The sequence below is a fragment of the Propithecus coquereli genome, unplaced genomic scaffold (genome assembly GCF_000956105.1).
Source record: "Propithecus coquereli isolate 6110/MARCELLA unplaced genomic scaffold, Pcoq_1.0 Scaffold156, whole genome shotgun sequence".
In the NCBI taxonomy this organism is placed as follows: Eukaryota; Metazoa; Chordata; class Mammalia; order Primates; family Indriidae; genus Propithecus; species Propithecus coquereli.
In genome coordinates this window covers 4,086,892-4,105,021 of record NW_012140080.1, presented here as the reverse complement: position 1 = coordinate 4,105,021, position 18,130 = coordinate 4,086,892, and the positions used below count along the sequence as shown (strand labels likewise).

Below are 18,130 nucleotides of genomic sequence, written 5' to 3'. Positions count from 1 at the left end.
TCTCCATTTGGGGATCTGACAAGCCTAAAAAACTGACACAATAAGTAAAAACAATAATAACTCTATTATGCTCTATTCAGGAACATCAAGGAATGAGGAATTCAAGAAAAAGAACTAAAATGTCATTAAATGCCAAAATCTGTTTTGTCCAAATATAGTTTTTCTGCCCTCCTTACTCTACCAGACTGGACTTTGACTTCTAGATACTTTCAATGTGCCTAATTTCTACCAGCTACTCTTATTTCTACTTTGTTGTTTGACTTTACACAGAATAGACCATCAAAATTTCAAGCCCATTAAAATCACACCTAAAATAAAACAAACTGATTCAAAGGGAGATGGCAGAGTCACCCAGTGAAAAGTGAATGAGTTTTATTGTTTGGACATTCATGTCACTATTCTGACTGCTCAGAGGACACGTTTACATTTTGGTTTTCCACTGCATTCTGAAGAGTTAAAATTATCAGAAAACTTCCAGCACAGTGAGGTATGTCACCGTAATGATCATTTCAACATAATTATCAAGCAAATATTATACAAAATAACTGGTAAAATATAAGGACTGGGGAGTCCTGCCATCAAATCCATCATGTAAAACACAATACTCTTCTAAAACAATGTAAGACACAATATTTAAGCCATGCAGGACAACAATAGAAGAGATAATAACATGGCTTATAGCTGTACAAAATTAATTATAAACAACTGAGAAAAAAAGTAAATGATATAGGAACCCAAACGAAAAGGTTGTTTTCTTTCGGAAGAAGGTAAGAAATCGAAAGAATGGAAAGGTAAGAAACGGAAAGAAATGGAAAAAATGGAAAAAAAAAAAAGATTCTGAAATTCTCACAAAACCTTGAGCGAAGCTGAACCTTTCAATCACAGAGAGGAAAATCTGGTGAAATGAAGTTGCCAATATTTGTTTTATACTACTTATCCACAGTTCAATTATTTCACGGTGATGTTTACAAAAGTGAAACTTAATGTAGATTAAGGCTAGTATAAGCTAATTATCGATCTTTAAAAAGAAAATAAAAAGTGCTTACACGGAGGTCATATTCAGAAAGTTTTCTTACCTTGAATATACCAACCCAATCTTTTGGATGTGGATGGATATATGGAGTTAAGGTGTAATGGCATTCCAGGTGTGCATTAGGAAGATAACTCTTGGCCACATTTTGAAAGATGACATGGGCAAAATTGGAAGTCTGCAACGGGACTTCTTGAAAGGATGTCATTGTGAATCTGAAACAAGTGATTCAAAAAAGTTAAATGATACAAACTAAGAATAAACTTATACCTTCTTCAGAAAATATATAACATTTAATGTAAATTTCATAAATATTTGCATGTCATAATTATTGAGAAGATACACATTTTTTAAATATTGGAACTTCTTCTTAAATATGTGAGTAAATATAAAAATACAAACAAATTGAAAAATAACTAAAGCCAATACGGCTTGGAAAGTTACATAGGGGTTAAAAAGTTAAAAAACCAAAAACCAAAACTCAACTTTCCTGGAATGCCTAGCTCTCTGCTCCTACACCAACCAAAAGCAAAAGAACCAGAGGTGTTTTAGCATATACACTGTCAATATAAACCTGCTGGCCCTAGTAACAGACACTAAGAAACAGAAATAAGGACAGTTAAAATTATTTTATTGGCTATTGGTCAATTAACTTTTCCCTTCTATGTAGAACCCTTGAATTTCATCATTTTCCTCCATAACCTAGTCCATCCCACACCTCCTCCCTCTCCTTTCCCTAGGTTCTAGCATCCTGTAACTGAACCTGATACTAACATCTCTGTGCCTGTGTTACTGCCCCATGTCATGATCCCCTGTACCAACATTTCCCAGCCACAGTTACACATTAGAATCAGTAGGGGGCTTCAAAAAAAAAAAATTCTCACAACTTCCTGGAAGTGAGGCCTGGGCATGTGTGCATACATGTCCATGTACGCAGCCAGGATAGAGAACCACTACCCAAAAACTCAAGTCTCCACTATCACCTCTTATGTCCACAGATCCCAGAGGCAGCTTATCTTATTGCGCTTATAGTACAAGCTTGTTCAAATCTCTCGAATTATGTAAAAGTTCAGCTAGTCTACTTGAAATAGCTCAGCCTATTTGTTCCTCTCTACCTATAACAAATCTACCATTTCATTCTGGGTTCAATGATACTACCTTGATTTCTGGTATAATGTACCCTTTCCACACATTTACTGATTAAAAAAACTTTATTGGCCAGGCACGGTGGCTCACATCTATAACCCTAGCACTTTGAGAGGCCAAGGTGGGAGGACAGCTTAAGGCCAGGAGTTCAAGACCAGCCTGAGCAAGAGTGAGACCCCTGTCTCTACAAAAAAATACAAAAATTAGCTAGGCATGGTACTACGCGCCTATAGTCCCAGTTACTCAGGAGGCTGAGGCAGGAAGATCGCTTGAGCCCATGAGTTTGAGTTGTGGTGAGCTACGATGACACCACTGCACTGTAGGCAGGGCAACAGAGCGAGAACCTGTCTTTAAAAAAAAAAACTTATACTGAAAAATGAAAGTATAGAGTTAATGAAATACACACTTGAAAATCTATTAGAGATTCAGTGAATGCTTATTGGCTTAGTGAACACCAAGCACTCGACAGGAGATGAATATGGAAGTGGGTTATAAAAACTGTAAGATCCAAATGTTTTCCATATTTTGTGCTCCATTTTTAATAAAAAAATAACAGGATTTACCCAAAAAAGCAACTGATTCTACAGTGCACATAAGAAACTAAACTGACCTTACAGCACTTGCTTCTAAGTCATTAAAATAGATATTCCTTATCTGTAATAATGGGGAAAACTGGGGCAAGATTTTTGCTATCCAATCTAATTTACTTCACAAATCAATGAAGTTTCTACAGAGCAAGCACAGCAATAAGACCACTCATATTTTAGCCATTATTAAGCAGGCTTATAGCTAAGACAATCTAAGACTGTTTGCTTTTACAACTGTTTCTTTTGCTAACCTGTTTGAAATACTAAAGCAAATTTTTTAAAGTTTTGAAATAATAAGCACTTTAGAAAATAACAATTTTTCTCGTGTCCTCTCTGCTTCTGTTATGGGTAAAGTCCTGCTTTACTGAATAATATACTGGACATCCCATGGAGACTGTCAATCATGAACCTGGAAATCACTGTGGTAGAACACCAGGAGAACTGTCTGTTAGCCTCCCTAGGCCTATGGTTTGAAAACATTTCAAAATGAAGAGTACATTTCATTGAAATCCTCCTTCAGCTCTGCACTAACAAAAGGGCTTTACTAACGAGCAACTCTGTTTCAGGGAAGGACTTAACCGCGAATACTTTCCACCTGGTAAACTAACACCTTCAGAAAAATGAAAAGGTAGCATTTACAAACACTGGAGAACTCTGCCTAAGATGACTAAAGAGTTCCATTATTTTGTTTCATTGAGTTATCTGAGCTTACATGGGCTCTGGGGGAGGTCATGATAACAAATGAAGTTACTAATGATAATCTCTTTTCAAATCATTGGCTTCACAAAAAAGGAAAATAACCCACCAATTCCGGTTCTTTTAAAAAAAAACATTCACTCTTGGTTATAAAAGATACCAATAAAAAAGGCTATACCTAAATCAACTGAAACAACCTGTATTAGATAAAACTACCAAAACTGAGTTAAGAGCATCAGTAATATTTTTCTATGAAGAGAGTGAATATTCAGATTTCTTTGAGGCAGATATTCGATAAGGAGGAAATAGCTAATTTAGAATAAACTTCCCATTTTTTTAAATTAAAAGCTGTGTTAAGGATAAAACTTTTTTCTTAAAATTTAACATGTCATTTCCTAATGTAAATTAAATCAACAGCTGTAATTATTTCTTTATAAAACAAGGCTATGAACCTCAATTGCAACAGTTTTGTTTAAAAACTCATAATCCATGGCCAGGAGCAATAGCTCACGCCTGTAATTCTAGCATGCTGGGAGGCCGAGGCAGGAGGATCACTTGTGCTCAAGAGTTCAAGACCAGCCTGAGCGAGACCCGTCTCTACTTAAAATGGAAAAAATTAGCTGGGCATGGTGGTGTTTGCCCGTAGTCTCAGCTCCTCAGGAGGTCGAGGCAGGAGAATTGCTTGAGTCCAGGAGTTTGAGGTTGTAGTGAGCTATGATCACACCACTACACTCTAGCCAGGGCAACAGAAGGAGACCCTGTCTCAAAAAAGAAAAATAAACCCACCACAACAACTCCAACCCTACACTTTCACTTCATTGAAAAGTTTAGGGGCCAGGCATAGTGGTTCACGCCTGTAATCCTAGCACTCTGGGAGGCCAAGGCAGGATTGGGAGGACTGCTTGAGCTCAGGAGCTCCAGACCAGCCTAGGCAAGAGTGAGACCCCAACTCTACTAAACATAGGAAAAAAATTAGCCAGACACGGTGGCACGCACCTGTAGTCCCAGCTACTCCGGAGGCTGGGGCAGGAGAATGGCGTGAGCCCAGGAATTTGAGATTGCAGTAAGCTATGATGACACCACTTACTCTAGCCCAGGTGACATAATGAGACTCTGTCTCAAAAAAAAAAAAAAAAAAAGACATTTAGTCTTAAGAGTAAGATGTAATCATGTTATTAATAGTCTTCATTAATCTCTCTCCACCCAACCTTTTTAAAAATTTCAGTGCTATTTTAATTATAGAAATATTTTACAAAAGTCATTCCGGCATCCTTGTTATTCTTTTTTACTTATTATAATATAGCTACTAGTCATAAAAAACTTAACATGGATGAATGCATCTGAATATAATTACATCATAAAATCAACCCAGTTTAAATAGTAAAATAAAATTGCTAATTCCCATAGTTTCCTGGTTCACTCCTCCTACAGATAAGAAAAGGAGTGAAGAGATGGACAAGTTTATAAAAATATTAGAATTCAATGAGAATGTCAAGGTCTCACAGAAGTGGAGAAATAAAGTGCAAAGTCATTGCATCACCTTGTGGTAATGCCTGGGAAGTGTAGCTTCACTAACACCCTGAGAAAAGTACAAACTTCACCTCAGTTGGAAAGAAGAAATACAGCCACTAGACACAAAGGGAAGCAGAAGCAAGCTGCTTTACTATACCAAATTCTGCTGCCTGTTCTCTAAAATACATCTCCAGAAACAGGAGTACAGTAAGCCAAGGAAAGCCAAGGATAAGTAAGAATTTTCCAGTCAACAATTAAGGGGCCAGACACATTTGGCTGGGAAACATAGTCTGAAATGCATATACAAGTTGGCTACAGTGCCCTCTTCCAGGTTTCTTAATACATTCTCTAAAGTTATAATACCTCTAGAATTCCTTTAGGTGTCTTATGTTGTAAACTGTATAAAGTCTTTGGTCTAAAATCCAATTTTGTTATTTGGGGAATTTATTAAGATCTAAAAAAAGATAACATATAGCTAAAATAAACTTGGGGAAAAAATATTTCAGTGTTATCTTTACTTCCTCAAGGAACCTTTTCCAAGCCCAAAACAGCTCTGGCTTTTGTGGTAGTATTTTTTCCAGTGGTTCCTGACACTTACACTTTACTAGTTACCCAAAAAAATGTAAGCTTTAGTCAACATACTAGAAAACAAACCACAGTAAGAACTTCTGTGCATTAAACATATGAAGTCAAATTAAGATTTTTAATTTAGATAAATATAATTTGCCAGCCCTAACATTTATAATTCAAAAAGAAATAAGGTGATTTTGTTATGTGTGATAATATGGTTATGGTGACTATATATGTATTTTTAAAGTCCTTATCAGATAGAGATGCTAAACTATTAATAATTATAAGTGAAATGTCTTGATGGCTAAGATTTGCTTTAAAAACTCCAGGGGAAAAACAAGTATGTTAGAGGGAGTAATAAAACAAGATTAGCAAAATGTTGTCCTTCTCCTTTTGTGCATGTTTGAAAATTCCCATGATAAAAAGTTAGTAAAACCAAAATAAATGAAACATTAATAAACACTCCACATATGACAATAGAAACACATTGCATTTTAAAATATGAACACTTTGTGCCCTTAGAAATGTTATAACTCAGGTAGTGATTGACAGAGTTAGCGAAAGTTTTAAAAGTCTTCAGCTAAGAAAATATGAACCTTTAAAATTATCTCCAAACTTCAGTCCTATAGGACACACACCTAAAAGGAAAAAATGTCTGGCATTCAAAGTTTCCAACTATTCATACTTTAGCTCAAAGACTATCAACCATAAACAGACTTCTACTCCAGAAAAATGTTATCAGCAATCTTTCTGGGAGGCAGAAGCAAAGCTCCCAGTCTACTAATTAGCACTCTTGCAGAAATCCTTATCTCCAGAATCCTCTACACCTGAGTGCCACTTCACTCTGTCCAGATGTCACCCAGACCACTTTTATTTACTTTTTAGATTTTTTTTGTAAGTTGGTTTCTAAAATGCTATGGTTCTTGGCCCATATGTATTAGGAGAGAGGGAATTTTTTATCTTCTTCTAAAGATGGTCTGGGGAAAAATAAAGTTTAAAAAGCCAGAGGTGCATAAAGCCCAAATTTTACATAGCCTTTCAAAAGAATATAATCCAATAAGCTTCACGTGTGAGATAATTCCCCCAAAGAAGTATACAAGGAGCATCATTAGCATCTTTCATAAATATTTATCATTAAAAAGGTTGGAACTCAGAATTCCAAAATATGGGATTTTTTATGGAAAAAGTATTTACTGGTTAATTCTATACACATGGCTGCAGTCATAATTGTAAACAGGTGTGCAGTTTATGAACGTGATGACTAAAAAACAAAAATTATAATAAGATGTTCTTTGAAGTTTGACGATAAGGTTGCCAAAAAGAAAAAAAAAAAAGCTTAACAGACATCATTCCTAGCATAATCAAATAATCCTTCAGGAAATCACGTTTACCCTTGAAAAGAATAGAACAAAAGAGATAGGCTGGTTCTCTGGGAGGCCGAGGCGGGCGGATTGTTTGAGCTCAGGAGTTCGAAACCAGCCTGAGCAACAGCGAGACCCCGTCTCTACTAAAAATATATAGAAAAAATTAGCCGGGCATGGTGGCACATGCCTGTAGTCCCAGCTACTCGGGAGGCTGAGGCAGGAGGATCGCTTGAGCCCAGGAGCTTGAGGTTGCTGTGAGCGAGGATGACGCCACGGCTCTCTAGCCTGGGCAACACAGTGAGACTCTGTCTCAAAAAAAAAAAAAAAAAAAGCCTGGCCTTAGCTCCTTCTCTAAAAGAGAAGAGCACTATGACGACAATCAGCTCACTTTTAGATTAATGTTATTCAAATGCTCTCTTTAAATGCTTTTGGAATTGAGTACCAAAATTATAATTAGTAATTGTTCGTACGGAGTTCGTAGAAATTTTGCCCTTAGCAGAATGCAGAGTTGAAAAATTAAGATTTTCCCATAGAAATTCCTAACATAATAGCAATTCACAACTACTTTGTGAAACCAAAAATCTAATACTGTGTATGTATAGTAAAATGCAACGTTTTCTAACAAAACTTTTATCAATAAGGTGTAATAAGTTATTTCTCAATAGGCTGATGTACACACACACACACCCCCACACCCACTCCCCCCCCACCCCGCAAGCTAAGCGCTATCTGTAGATTCCCCAAGCTACGAGTCTGTCGGGACTTGTCCGAAACTTGCACACCTGCGGGGTGTTCCGATGGCAAGGGGGAGGGATTCTTTGATGTGAAAACAAAAAAAAGATGACTAAGCAAAGAAAGCTGTTACTCTTCCCAGATGACTTTTTAAAATCCCCTTCAAGCACTGGGCAAGGGACCCTTTATAAACAGACGAAGCGTTAATTCCCTAGCCCAGGTGAAGTAAGAGATGCGGCCAGAACAGCTAACTCCGCCCGCGGCCCTGAAACGTAGGCGGCGCAGGGAGTCCCCGCCTCCTTCTCTCCGAGCGACTCAAACCAAAACAGCTGGGTATCTCTCCGCGAAGGCAAACCCGAGCGTCCTTCCGGGACTCGACCTACGTGTTTTCCCAAGCTTACCTAGGCAAGCAGCACACACACTGCCCTCAAGACAGTCACCCTAGAGTTGAGCTTTGGACACGAGAGAGTTTTTTTTGTTTTCCCCTCCCCGGGGGTCACCCCCGTCACTCGCCCCCTCCCCGCTGCGCCAATGGGCCCCCATACCTCACACCTCCCCCAAATCACTAACGCCTATCCCGCAAGCCGCCCCCACTGTGGGGGACGACCACCCGTCGCTTTTCCACAACTCCACGAGTGACCCGAGTCGCACACACCGCCGTCACAATCGCAGTCCGGAAGAAAGGTTTGTCCTCTGGAAGGAAAGCATCGTCACCACGGAGACCATTCCCAAGACCGGCCAGGCCCCTAGACTACAGGGGCTAAGGGGCGTAGCACGAGCCCCAAAAGAGCTCCAGCGGGGGTCCGCCCCGCACCACGAGCTGCAGCAGACCGGGAAGGCGCCTTACCCAGTGCTGGGGTTCCCGGACCGAGAAAGAGCATTAAACAAGCTTGCGATCTTGATCCGCCATCAGCCGCGGAACCTCTTCCGCCACTACCTCCTCCCTCCACAGACCGGCTCCACCTCCCTTCAGAGCCGAGAGCCGGCGTCGCGTCACTTCCGCTCACTGGGCGGTCCTTTCCGCTGTCTCGGGTTTGGCCCGCCCCATCCGCGGCAGCACGCGCTCTACCACCCGGCCGCGAGCCGTTCCTGCCTCCCGATTCGACGCGGGTCCTAGCCGGCCTTTTTCCTTGGCCGCTGCTTGTCTCCTCTTTTTTGCCGCCTCGCCGCTTTCGCTCACGACCTACCCGCAATAAAACAGAGTCCGTTTAGATTTACATTTTTTATTTTATAATTATTATTTCGACTTACGTCGCCGCTTTCGCTCACGACCTAACCAAACAAAACAGTCCGTTTAGATTTACATTTTTTATAATTATTAACATACGAAATGGGGAAACACACCGAGAGTTAAGTAATTTACCAGCGATGTGGAAAGGGTAACCCAGAGGTATATGGAAAGTATCTGAGTCATTGCCTGGATCTTAAAAAAAATCTAAACTAATCCACCTATTTTATAGGTAGGGAAATAGAGAACCAGAGAAGTGAGAGGAGCGACCACATGGCTAGGGCTGCAACCCCTAAACTCCAAGGCTCTCTGTCACTTCCTGGTCCAGTCCTGTGTTTTTTTTTAACTACCAGGTTCTGTTGACTATAAAACCTTGGTTTATCCTAGAAGCTTTTCAATTCTAATGCTTTGTAATTCTATTTGCTCTCCCTGCTGCTGTGGCCTCTTTCTACCCGCATTCATGTGAGTTGACTGCTTTTGTTATCTGTATTTTGTGTGTGTGAGTTTTGTTAGATTATAATTTAATTTAAATTAAATTGTTGTTAAATTATAATTTCTAAAATCACTTTTGACTGTTAATCTTACCTTCCTATATTAGACATTCAATTTGAATGCTCATTCCACCGACGTGTGTTCTGTTCGACTTCATCATCTTCCTCTGCTGCCACGAAACCCTGATAAAATTTGCAATATCAACAGTGAAGGACAAATTAGATAGCATTAAACGTTGAAGCGCTTTCCAAATACAGAACATTCAAAATCCTCTTTCATATATTTTATCGTTACTTCCATGTACTTTATAACATTAAATTTGATAATATAGGTTCTCAATATTTACTGATTCATTTCCTGTACATTGACACTTTTGAACTTGGTTTTGTGCTGTATATTGCACATGATCATAGAATTCAGAATAACCTTCACATGTCATTTAATCCTGTGTACAATTCTCTAAAAAGGAATTTGGAGAAAGACTATTCCAGTGAACAGCTTAGAAACCAGAGAACAAACCACCATCAGTGTAAAATAAGGTGTGGTTCCAGAGAACAAAGGGAAGGCTCCAGTTATATAGGAAAAGTTCCCGCCCAAGGTTCCCAGTCAGGTTTGTTTATATAAATGAAGGAAGGTTGAAACTTGCTTAGTTCTGAGTGATTGATGCAGCTGAATTCTGATTGGCTGATACAGCTGAGCCCTGATTGGTTGAGGAACATGAGCTCTGATTAGTTGGTTCAGGTGAGCCCTGAAAGTCCCAGACATAAAAAGGTGCAGCTGGGAAACGGAGAGGATATGTGTGTGACTCCTAGTCAGCAAATAGCCACTTGGCAGCCAGCTGGTTCTATTTTCAGTGTAGGCCTGGGTAATTACCTGGGCTCCATCTTGGAGGATTGACTCTTTCAGGTTCACATTTGTTCACAGTCCCAACCTCCTTATTTTACAGATGAAGAAAATAGTGTGAATAATCAACCTAAGTGATTACTAGCGTTACTTTACTGGTAAGTGATTTTCTAGTAGTAGAAATAGGTGTGTCCCTTAAGAAATGTAAATAGAGCAGTAAACTTTATAAGCACAATTTGTCAGAAAAGTCACTCTTTGTATGTTTTAATCATATCACTTATTTACATATAATTAATTTCTAATTACCACCAATTTTCAGTTAACCAGAAAAACAATATGCTTAAGAAAAACCATAATTGAAAAAAATTTTGTATACGTATTTTTTTGTTATTTTTAATAGCTTCTTGAATTTTTAGACCTTATTTTCCTCATGAAGGTATTTGTTTTAGAATTCTAATATGTTTTATTCATTTTAATAATGATCTGTTGAATATTGAGACCATGATTCTCCCACCAAGACATTTATCCTCTCAGTATTTAATCGAATTTTTAAAAACTAGCCTATTATATGTATGGTAGTGCATTATGGCTATGAGATATGGATCCACATCTCTTATAAGAAACCTTTCTTCCAGAAGGATTTCAGAACTCAGAATTTTTCAGACTTTAGAGAGGTGTACTTTATGTTAATGTAACATCCCATGAGGTCTGGGGCAGCACCCCCCATAATCAAGCTAACATTGTTTCAGAAAAAATCATGAATATCACACTAAGTAGGACAAATGAAGCATATAAGTAGTCTCACTTCAGATCAGATCAAGTTTCTCAGATCAGGTTTTGCCACTTTGCCCCTGGGTTCAGGTCAAGCCAAGTTTTAATGACAAGTCAAGTCAGAACAGGTTTTGCCACCAAATGTTAAGACAAACATTTGATTTTCAGAGCTTTTTGTATTTCAAAATGTTGAATAAGGGATTGCATACCTACTGAAAGAATTACTGGAAAATAAATCACTGAGTAACTCACAATTTTTCTGGAGCCATTACAATTTCAAGTAGTTTCTAGGCAGTTGTCCTGACCTATCACATACCTACCGCCTGGCCTGTGTCCTGTGTTTTAATTAGGAAAATATGCTGACTATTGACTCTATCTAAGAGACACTTTTTTTTTGAGTCAGTCTCACTCTGTTGCCTAGGCTGGAGTCCAGTGACACAATCATAGCTCACTGCAGCTCAAGGCAATCCTTCTGCCTCAGCCTCCTGAGTAGCTGGGACTACAGGCATGCACTCCCACAGGGTCTCCCTGTGTTGCCCAGGCTGGTTTTGAACTCCTGGCCTTGAGCAGTCCTCCTACCTCAGCCTCCCAAATTGCTGGGATTACAGGTGAACGTTGTCATTACCTTCAAAATCAAGCATCCTACCCTTTGACCACAACCTCCTATTCTTCTAACTTGCTTATTTAAATATGCCCACTGTTACTATTTTTCAGACTCATCAGGATCTTTAATCCATTAAGCCTTCTTCTTCAAATACTTCCCTCAGTGTCAAACTTAGAGTCCATGGATGATCATTTTGTTAACGTTACTTCCCATATCCTAAATTCTTTGACTTTCTTACCTTGCACATTAGGTGCAGTGTTGTATAACAAATGTATTGCAGACTCTGTGGTCATCATATGCTTTACCACTAAAGGTTATGTCTGGAAATACTAAACAAAAACTTTGAAGTTAAAATTGAGTGTCCTGGGAAGTTTCTTGCTCTATCAAAAAGAGAAACTATAATTTATGATATTGAGAACCAGAGCCTGCAGAGGTTTATACTTTAGTAAGACCTTTGCCCCACCTAGCTCCTAACAGGATTTTTTGTTCCTTGTGCAACTGAAAGTTCACTAGAATGTAAATATTCCCTAACCTCTCTTCCTTATCTTACAGAGAAGAGTAATAGCCAGCATAGTTGTTTGAATTCTTAAGGTATTTATGTCAACAAGATTCTTCCCTCTCAGTGTTTCTTATTAATACCCCTTTATTTTGTGAGTCACTTGCATATTAATGGTAATTAAAGTTAATAAAAATTATTTTAATAAAATTTTAAGATAATCTTCAACAGTTTAATTTTAACAAGGGCTGAATCAAAGTTTTAGGATGAAATGTGTTTTTATTTTCACAGATCCCAGCCCCTCCCACCTTCTCAGAAACCCTACATGATCTCTTTTTTATATTCAAGCCCCTCATCTCCACTGGATCTTTCCCATTGTCTTTTAAAAATGCTCAAGATTCTTTCATTTAATTTTTAAAACCTTCCCCAGCTCTATACTTCCCACCAGCTACTACTGTCTTCTGTCTTCACCCTCACAACCAAACTTCTCACTTCTAGAAACAATTGTCTGCATTGTACTCCCTCATCTCCCACCCTTTTCACCCCACTTCATTCTGGATGCTGCCCCGGTCATACAGAAACAGGTTGCATTAAGATCATAGTGTGCATAATGTGCTCTTCATTGGTAAATCCATCTTAATATTCATGCACTTCCCATGGATGCTAACCCAGTGTCCAACCACATCCTTTGATTTTCCTAGGAGTCAAGAGGACCATGAAAAGGAATTTGAATTTTATCCATGATTGAAAAGTTCAGTCATTTACCTCATTGATACCTAGCCTACCTCATAAAACGTGAACACATTCCTGAGAAGCCCAAAAATTGGGGTGAGGGGAGGGGAATTTGGATATGATTGTCATGCCAGCTATCAATGTAATGCCTCTCAGTTCTAAATTCACCCTTTTTGCCTGCTCTGTGAAAATGCATTTGGATCCTATAAATATTTTTCCTTTGCCAGCTGGTACAATGTTGAGCTTTGTCGGTAGAAAGAACGGAAGAGACATTGCAAGAGGAAAGGATTCTGCTTCCTGGTTCCTGTGTGCTTACTCAACAGACTCCTAGGGCACATGTGGCTTGCATGTGTGGCTTCTCCAGTGTCCAGCTACTGCAGCCACTCAGCTTTCCCAGTATCCAGCTCCTACAGTAGTGCACAGCTGCTACCAACACCAAGCACCCAGCAACTCAATCCCACATGGCTTCACTCCCTCCAGACACCCTCACCACCTGCATGCCCTTCTGAGCAGTTTTGTGGTAGAGTACCTACAGTGAAATACCTCTCCATGAACCACTTCCCAGAACCCTAGAGGGCATATTTCTAGCAAGATGCAGAGGGCAGATTTCTGGTGAGTTCCAGATAGTGGATGTCCAGCAAGTTCCAAAAGGTGAATTTCTAGCATGTTTCATCAGCTCAGCAACACAAGGACTTCCCTGTGAGACTTCTCTGTGGGACTTCTTCATTCAGTGACCCACAGCCATGCCATCTCCAAGTCCGGACTTCAGCTCCAGGAGGTGGTCTTCTGTAGGCACTCTATCTCAGCCCCAGGGGTAGTGTCTCTCCTTATATCTGCCGTTCTTATATTCTTTAAAGTTCCCTTTATTTCTTTTAGCCTTGTTACTCTAACCCCTGTTATAGTTAATAATTATTTATGTTAAACTTTCCTTTTTCAAATCACTGTGTGGTTTCTCTCTACTGATTGGACCCAGACTGATACCACCCTTCCACCCCTTCCTTTACCTTAATAAATAGAACCTGTCTTGTTTGTTTTTATTTCCTCCCCTGAAATGATTTCTCATTTCAGAGAGTTTATTCAGTTCTGACCAGCTAGGGTTATTGCCATATAGCTCTTTGTTGTACTGCAAATTTGTACTGCTATTTGATGTTAATTATGATGCATAGGGGCTAGAATTTCTTCAGTGACATATAGTTTAGGTTGCAGAATTCAATGAATGATGATTTATTGCCATTTAGCATTGGATTTAGTAGATAAAAGAAATGTCTTTATTTCCAGAAGAGACCATGGCTACGCTAATCCTGCCATGAGAATAAAAGGAAAAATGAAATTATTACTAAGTACTTATGCCGAGCATCTTTAGAAAGTGATTTATAATATATTTTATTTTATTAGTTAATTGTGAAAATTGGCTTTTGAGATTGCATAGTGTGATATAGCAAGTTCTAAGGCAAGCTGTCAGTAGACAAAATTCCCCTTCTTGAATCTTTCATTTTCTACACTTTTCTCTCCCTTTAAGGTACCCTTCATGGATTCTTACCCTTCAGGCACCAAGGAATCTTATGCGGGGGAAAAAAGGAAACTCCTTCTCAGTAGTAATCTCTGTGACTAAGAGGAATTTAACATAAGTATGAGGACCTCAAAATAAGACTTATGAGCATGAAGTCGTGAGTCCGTCATGCTGGGCTCCCCTGCATCAGTGGGGAGGATCTCTTTCGGTAAGGGACCTTCCTTGTGCTTCTCAAAGCACAGTTGCTATCATTCCATGAGAAGTTTCTTTTAACCCATCTCTTCTTCCAGTTAGCATCCTAGTTTTCTTCTTTCCTTCCCAGCTGAACTTGTTTAAAGACCAGTCTATGTGATGTGATAATATATTGGAGATATGATATTAACCTATTTTTTAATTGGTATTTTCCCCTTCTGTAGCTTGCCACTTTCCTGGCCCTCACCACTTATCATAGGTTTGTTGCCTCGGGGAAGGGACGTGGAAAGAAAATTTTTCTGACTTTTTGTTTCCAAACTCTCAAGACCCCAAATGGGGAGAGGATTTAGGCCACAGAGAAAATGGCTTGAGGAGAAGCCAAGGGCAGGGTAATACAAGTGGAAGGAGAACTTGTAGCAGCCTCTTTCCCCTACCTCCAACTCTAGAAGTAGATTTCCCTGGGCTGGAGAGAGTGGGACAGGGGAGGGTCCATCTAGGTGGACAAAACCACACAGCTTGTCTAACCTTCCTGGGTCTCTAAATATCCCCTACTCCATCTTAGTACTGAATAATATTCCAAAATCCCGACAAAGCTAGACTGGGGTTTCAAAATAGAAATTGAAGTGATAGAATATATTAAAACTTATATTTCTTTACAGGTTTGAATTGTGGGCTAAACTCATAGTGCTACATGTTCATTAGCATGGTATCCCCACTTCTTCACTGACCATTCATTTGTTGCTCACCCCATACCATGTGTTCAACCCTCACAGTCCACTGAAAGATTCCATGATAAGCTCATCAATAACCCTATTATTCTTCAATTTAGTTTCCAATTCTCAGACCTTATGCACTGACTTTTCAACCAAGAGATTGATACTATTGATAGAATTGTCTACTCTTTCCTTTTTGACACTTTTTCTTACTTCCCCTCTGTGACACAATTGCACCCTAGTCTTTCTTTTATTTCTCTGAATACTCCCCAATTTCATTTACAGGCTTCTCATTTTGCAGTTTCCCCCATAAGAACTGATCTTCCGCAGAGCCCAGCCTTCAATCTCTTTAAGTTTCAATTATTTCCTATTATTATTACATATTTTCAACTGACAGATATATTAATACATTTGTAAATAACTACCAGATCTATATCTCCAGCCCTGTCTTCCCTCCTGACGTTAGCCCTATACAGACATCCACTTAGATGTCACACAAACATCTTTTCTTGAAAGTGAATTTCTTAAAGTGAAATTGCCATCCCTCCCTCACCTCACCCCCTTCACCTGTATTCCCTTGCTGTACCAATCGAGGTCCTGGCAGGAAATAGATGACACACTCAAGAAATCATTGATGAAATTTTAGTGATGAGACTTTAAGAGATCAGTAAAAGTTCTCTCTAGAAACAGAGGGACTAGCAACCGAGGGGAAGCTGTTAACCTCGCTGGGCCTAAAAGGGTCAGGGAAGGACTTGAGACTTGCATGTGAAGAAAGGGCTCTCTGACAGAAGCTGTGGCCATAGCCATGCCCAAACTGTGGCCTCTCTCCGTGCTCTCTTGCTGATACCATTCGTTGGCCAAACCCAACCTAAAACCAGGGATCAAAAGAGCCCGGGGATTCAGTCCACAGAGATCAACTTCCTGGGGCAGAAAGCAGTGAGGTGAAGGATGGAGCAAATGGAGAATCGCCAGTCTATCACCTCAGTCAATGGCAACACCAAGGACCCAGTCTCCTTCACCAGGATCCCGGGAGTTTTTCTCAACTCCTTGGTTTTACTTACTCCACTACACCCCAGCCGTCACCAAATCCTGTACCTGTTACTTTCGGAATGTTTCTCACATTCATCCCTCCTTGCCATTCCCTACCAGTGCTCCCAGCTCAGGTCCTTATCTCTTCTCATCTTTTTTTTTTTTTTTTTGAGACAGTCTCACTCTTTTGCGCAGGCTAGAGTGAGTGCCGTGGCATCAGCCTAGCTCACAGCAACCTCAAACTCCTGGGCTCAAGCGATCCTACTGCCTCAGCCTCCCGGGTAGCTGGGACTACAGACATGCGCCACCATGCCCGGCTAATTTTTTCTATGTATCTTTAGTTGTCCAATTAATTTCTTTCTATTTTTAGTAGAGACGGGGTCTCGCTCTTGCTCAGGCTGGTTTCGAACTCCTGAGCTCAAATAATCCGCCCGCTTCGGCCTCCCAGAGAGCTAGGATTACAGGCGTGAGCCACCGTGCCTGGCCTTCTCATCTTGATAAATGCACACATTTCTTATCTACTCTCTCAGCTTCTAGCTTCAAACCATGCCTTTACCATCTCTTCACATTGGTATAAAAGTTATCTTTCTAAAAGGCAAAACTCGACATACTTTAATGACCAGACCATTGCTTTCTCCCAAAATTTTAAATTTTTTTAGGTTTTAAATGAATTACAAATGTCATATACCATAATTCTAAGGAAAACCAAGTTGTATTGAAATGTGTTAAATAAAATGTGAAATCTTCTAAAGAGGTAACCATTAACAATTTCATTATATTTTTCCAGAGAGATTTTTTCCTGAACTTTTTGTTTTGAAATATTTCTAGAATTATAGAAAGTCACAAAAAAATAATACAGAGTCCCCTGTACCTTTCACCGAGTGTTATGAGTTGAATTGTGTCTTCTAAAGAGATATGCTGGAGTCCTAATCCTGAGTATCTATGAATGTGACCTTTTCTGGAAATAGGAACTTTTCAAATGTAATCAAGTTGAGATGAGGTCATACTGGATTACGGTGAGCCAAGGATTGACAGCAATCACTAGAAGCTGGGAGAGAGGCAAGGAAGGATCCTCTTCTAGATCCTTCAAAGAGCATGCCCCTGACAACGTCTTGATTTCAGACTTCTGGATTTTGGACTTCTAGCTTCCAGAACTAAAGAGAGAGCAAATTTCTATTGTTTTGAGCCACCCAGTTTGTGATAATTCATTACAGCAGCTTTAGGAAACTAATATTCTCAGCTCCCCCCACCCCCTTGGTAATATTTAGTGCTATGGTACAATAGGTACTATGGTACAATAGCAAAGCAAGGAAATTGACATTAGTACAATAGTGTTAACTGGACTACATACAAACCTTGTTCAGATTTCATCCCAGATTGACTTTTTAATCACACGGAAGTGTGAAGATGTGTGTACATGCACTCTCACACATACTTCCATTGCGTTCTTTTTTTTTTTTTGAGACAGGGTCTCACTCTGTTACCCAGGCTCGAGTACAGTGGTGCAATCATAGCTCACTGTAACCTCAAACTCTTGAACTGAAGTGATCCTCCTGCCTCAGCCTCCCAAGTAGCTGAGACTACAAGCACATGCCACCATGCCCAGCTAATTTTTCTTTTCTTTTCATTCTTCCTTTCTTTCTTTCTTTTTTTTTTTTTTTTGTATAGATGCAGTCTTGCTATTGCCCAGATTGGTTTTGAATTCCTGGCCTCAAATGATCCTCCTGCCTTGGTCTCCTAAATTGCTAAGATTACAGGTGTGAGCCACTATGCCCAACCTACTACTACCACCTTTTTAATAAAGATCATTTTCCTAAACATGCCAGAGTTCGTTTCTTTACTGGACACTACAAACACTGACTGATAAAGTAGGTTTTTTAAAT

The 18,130-nt window shown here is 39.5% G+C and overlaps 1 protein-coding gene across 2 annotated transcripts in view; it reads right to left on the bottom strand.

Annotated features, from left to right (window-relative positions):
• Positions 1-8,661, bottom strand: part of TAX1BP1 (Tax1 (human T-cell leukemia virus type I) binding protein 1) — a 101,402-nt gene extending 92,741 nt beyond the window's left edge. For both annotated transcript variants that reach the window (XM_012640714.1, XM_012640716.1), the window contains exons 1-2: positions 8,485-8,661; positions 1,077-1,245 (exon numbers count right to left, since the gene is read on the bottom strand). In XM_012640714.1, coding sequence (XP_012496168.1) covers positions 1,077-1,238 — 162 coding nt within the window. In that variant the 5' untranslated portion in view covers positions 1,239-1,245; positions 8,485-8,661. The remainder of the gene's footprint in view (positions 1-1,076; positions 1,246-8,484) is intronic.
• Positions 8,662-18,130: the final 9,469 nt, after the last annotated feature.